The 3,092-nt window shown below is 39.5% G+C and overlaps 1 protein-coding gene across 2 annotated transcripts in view; it reads left to right on the top strand.

The window, feature by feature from the left end:
- Positions 1 to 3,092, top strand: part of parga (poly (ADP-ribose) glycohydrolase a) — a 25,684-nt gene that overhangs the window by 19,851 nt on the left and 2,741 nt on the right. For both annotated transcript variants that reach the window (XM_032541385.1, XM_032541386.1), the window contains exons 14-16: positions 1,554 to 1,632; positions 1,725 to 1,833; positions 2,408 to 2,513. In XM_032541385.1, coding sequence (XP_032397276.1) covers positions 1,554 to 1,632; positions 1,725 to 1,833; positions 2,408 to 2,513 — 294 coding nt within the window. The remainder of the gene's footprint in view (positions 1 to 1,553; positions 1,633 to 1,724; positions 1,834 to 2,407; positions 2,514 to 3,092) is intronic.

The following is a 3,092-nucleotide window of genomic DNA, read 5'->3' as shown; positions in this document are numbered from 1 at the left end:
ACACACACACACACACAAAATCAGTTCCATTCAGCCACTGTTAAAATCGACTTCTGTCTTGTTCAGTACCCTCCTGTCAACAAGCCAAGCATTGTCTCTTTCGTATGGCGCCATGTTGTCTTCTTTGTAACTCCCATCCCTTCCAAGTCACCTTCAGTGGTTAGCCATTGTCCCCCCCTCAGTCTCCCGCCCTCTTTCCCTCCTCCTCCTCTCCACTTAACGTTATTACATTAGGACAGAAAGGAATTTATTGCCCAACTAAGGTCGTTGCTCCACTAATGGAATGGGCCAGTTATGCCATAGATTTATTTAAACCTTATAGATTATTCCTTGCACGCATTCAGTGATTGCGCTTAAAGTCTTGTCTCTGATTCTAGACTCTTTTATATCTGTTTCTCTTTGTCTGCCTTAGTTTTTTTTCTTCTGTCAAGTTAATGATATTTCTTAGGTGTCTTAACATGGGTCATCCAGTGCATTTGGAACTTATGCGTCACATCAGTTTGTCCATAGACGTTTTCAGATCGGAAGGTAGATGGTCACGATGTAATCTAGTGATGGAAGCCTGTATTCCATGAGGCTCTCATTGACAGTTGCCATGGTAAATAGTATCAAGATGAAGGATGAGAAGGGCAGCTCTGTTGATGGAGAAAGTGATACGGGTTTTCAGTGGTGCAAGATGTTTAAAATAAATTTTGTTTTTGTTCACTCATCCAAAACTTTACATAGAAATGTCATTTTTGGTTATGTTTTGGCTCCAGTGCAGGCCATTAGCTTGAATCATTCTTTGTCATAGAAAGGCAAAAAAATCATCATTCCTGCTTAGACTTCAAGTATTGGCAGATGGTACATGCTTGAAATTAAATGAAGTCAATTATGAGAAAGTAAAAGCAGCGTTTAATTACTGCTCTTTGAAGAGATACTTTTAGAGAATGACAGCATTGGTTTTAAAATACTTTATATATTCTTTAGATATATTCTTCTAATAGCATACGTAACTCTGCCAGTACATACAGTAGATCCTAAAAGGCTTTGCTAATCACGTGTTTAACACCTGCTCTTCATTGAAGTGCAGTAAAACTTCCTCATACCTAATGCATAATGTATGGAGCCTTTAATAGGCATCACTTTCAGAATTGTGTGCAGCTGTATTTGTAATGACGACTGATGAAATCTTTCGAGCTCTAACCCACGAGCACATACCAGTACACACACAAATCTTCCATCAGCGTCGTGTTAGCCTGTGTGGTAATGAAGGATTCAATGGTGTTTCATGTTTTGCAAGCATTTTGCAAATATGGCCAAGGGTAGCTTCTTCTGTTGTAACCAATTCTTCCTATTATGGCTGAAAGCTTTTCATTTCAAAGCCCAAAGCGGATTACTTATTAAGTCACTGGCCTTTATTTATGACAATCCAATACACGCTGATACTGTGTACTCACATGGGGAGCATAAAAAGCACTAAATGTGATTTAAGAAATAAGGCACAGAAACTGATTTAGACCAACTGTGTGTTCTGGCTGCTGAATACTGAGTAATGTCCATTTTTTTTGCAGGCACTGAACAGTACAGTAAATACACTGGCTATGCTGAGAGTTACAAATGGAAGACCAGCCACAAGGACGAGACTGCCAGGTATATTTTACTCAAAAAGTTTGATTAATGATAGGAAAATGTTTCTAAGTCATTGTCAATCCCATCTCTCATTGCTTTTCTTTCATTCCCAGGGATGATTGGCAGAGACGCTGTACGGAGATTGTGGCCATTGATGCTCTCAAATTCAGGCACTTCCTAGAGCAGTTTCTCCCTGAAAAGATAACCAGAGAACTAAACAAGGTGAGAGAGAGATGTCCTTGTCTCTGTTTGCACAGAACTTTATAAAAAGATGGTTGGCTTACATACAATATTACACATTCCTCAAACCGATGTGTCTTTGTGAAAGGACACAAGAAAGCTATAAATTACAGTGTCAACTCTTGGTACCTTAAGTAATAAATAGGATGAAGCTGGACATTATGATGTTTTTGACTAAAAGCTCATGGTGGTAAACTTACCAACTACAAAGATGTTAATTAAAGGCTTAATGAATTGTAACACCGCTGAATTGAGCTCAGAGCTACCAAGCTTATCTGGCCGAAACTAATAGTACACAACGCCTATCTGTAGTAGTGGTACTGTCATTTACTACAGTTTTTGTTCTGTTGAGAAGTTAGACAAAAAATGATTACTTTTTGATGTTTAGCTTGCATGAAACCCACAAAAATGTAATCTGTTGAGACGTCATATATTTTCTATATATTCTAAATCTATATTGTGCAAAGAGATAAAAAATATTGAAAAGGTTTCTCTTGTGTCTCCTTGTTTTCTTCCTCGCCTTCCCTTCCTCCTACTTCCTGTGCATTTGTCTTAGGCATATTGCGGATTCTTCCGAAACAAAGCCAACAGCAAGCACCTCTCTGCGGTAGCCACAGGCAACTGGGGTTGTGGAGCTTTCGGTGGAGACACACGGCTTAAAGGTATCATTGGCTGAATCACAAACATGCATTTGGATAGATATGCAAAGACTCAGTATAGTAACACATGTTTTTTTTTTCCAGGCGCGTGAGTTGAAATGGTACTACTGATATACAGTAGGTTAGCAGATACATAATATTGGTTACATTAAAATATAAACTCTTGATTCTCAAGCATGAGGTAATTGTTAGTTGCTCAGACAGGATCAGCCGTTCATCTGCACTGCTTGTCCCAGCCATTGAAGCTCCTACTGAAGGACTGGACGGCACAGTCACAGATGCCGGTCTGTCTCTAGCACTTCTGGTCAATTAGTAGCTCTCCCAGGGTGTCACTCATCCGTTCCTTCCCTCCCTTTATTGATCAGCTGACACACATTTATTATTTTCCATTAAAAGGGCAATTGATTACAGCGAAGGGAAACCATAAATCCAGGCTGATTCAGGTCTCTGTGGGCTTACACAACATCACTCTTCATAAGCAGGGGCCCCTTACTGTCCCCTTCAGTATGCCACACTGCACATTTTTGGGTTTCTGGTCAGTTGTCAGTAACATTTTAATTATCTGTATATTTGTTCATACTT

This window comes from Etheostoma spectabile, chromosome 17 (genome assembly GCF_008692095.1).
Source record: "Etheostoma spectabile isolate EspeVRDwgs_2016 chromosome 17, UIUC_Espe_1.0, whole genome shotgun sequence".
Lineage (NCBI taxonomy): Eukaryota > Metazoa > Chordata > Actinopteri > Perciformes > Percidae > Etheostoma > Etheostoma spectabile.
Note: the sequence above shows the minus strand (reverse complement) of the source record. Positions and strands in the feature narration are given on the sequence as shown.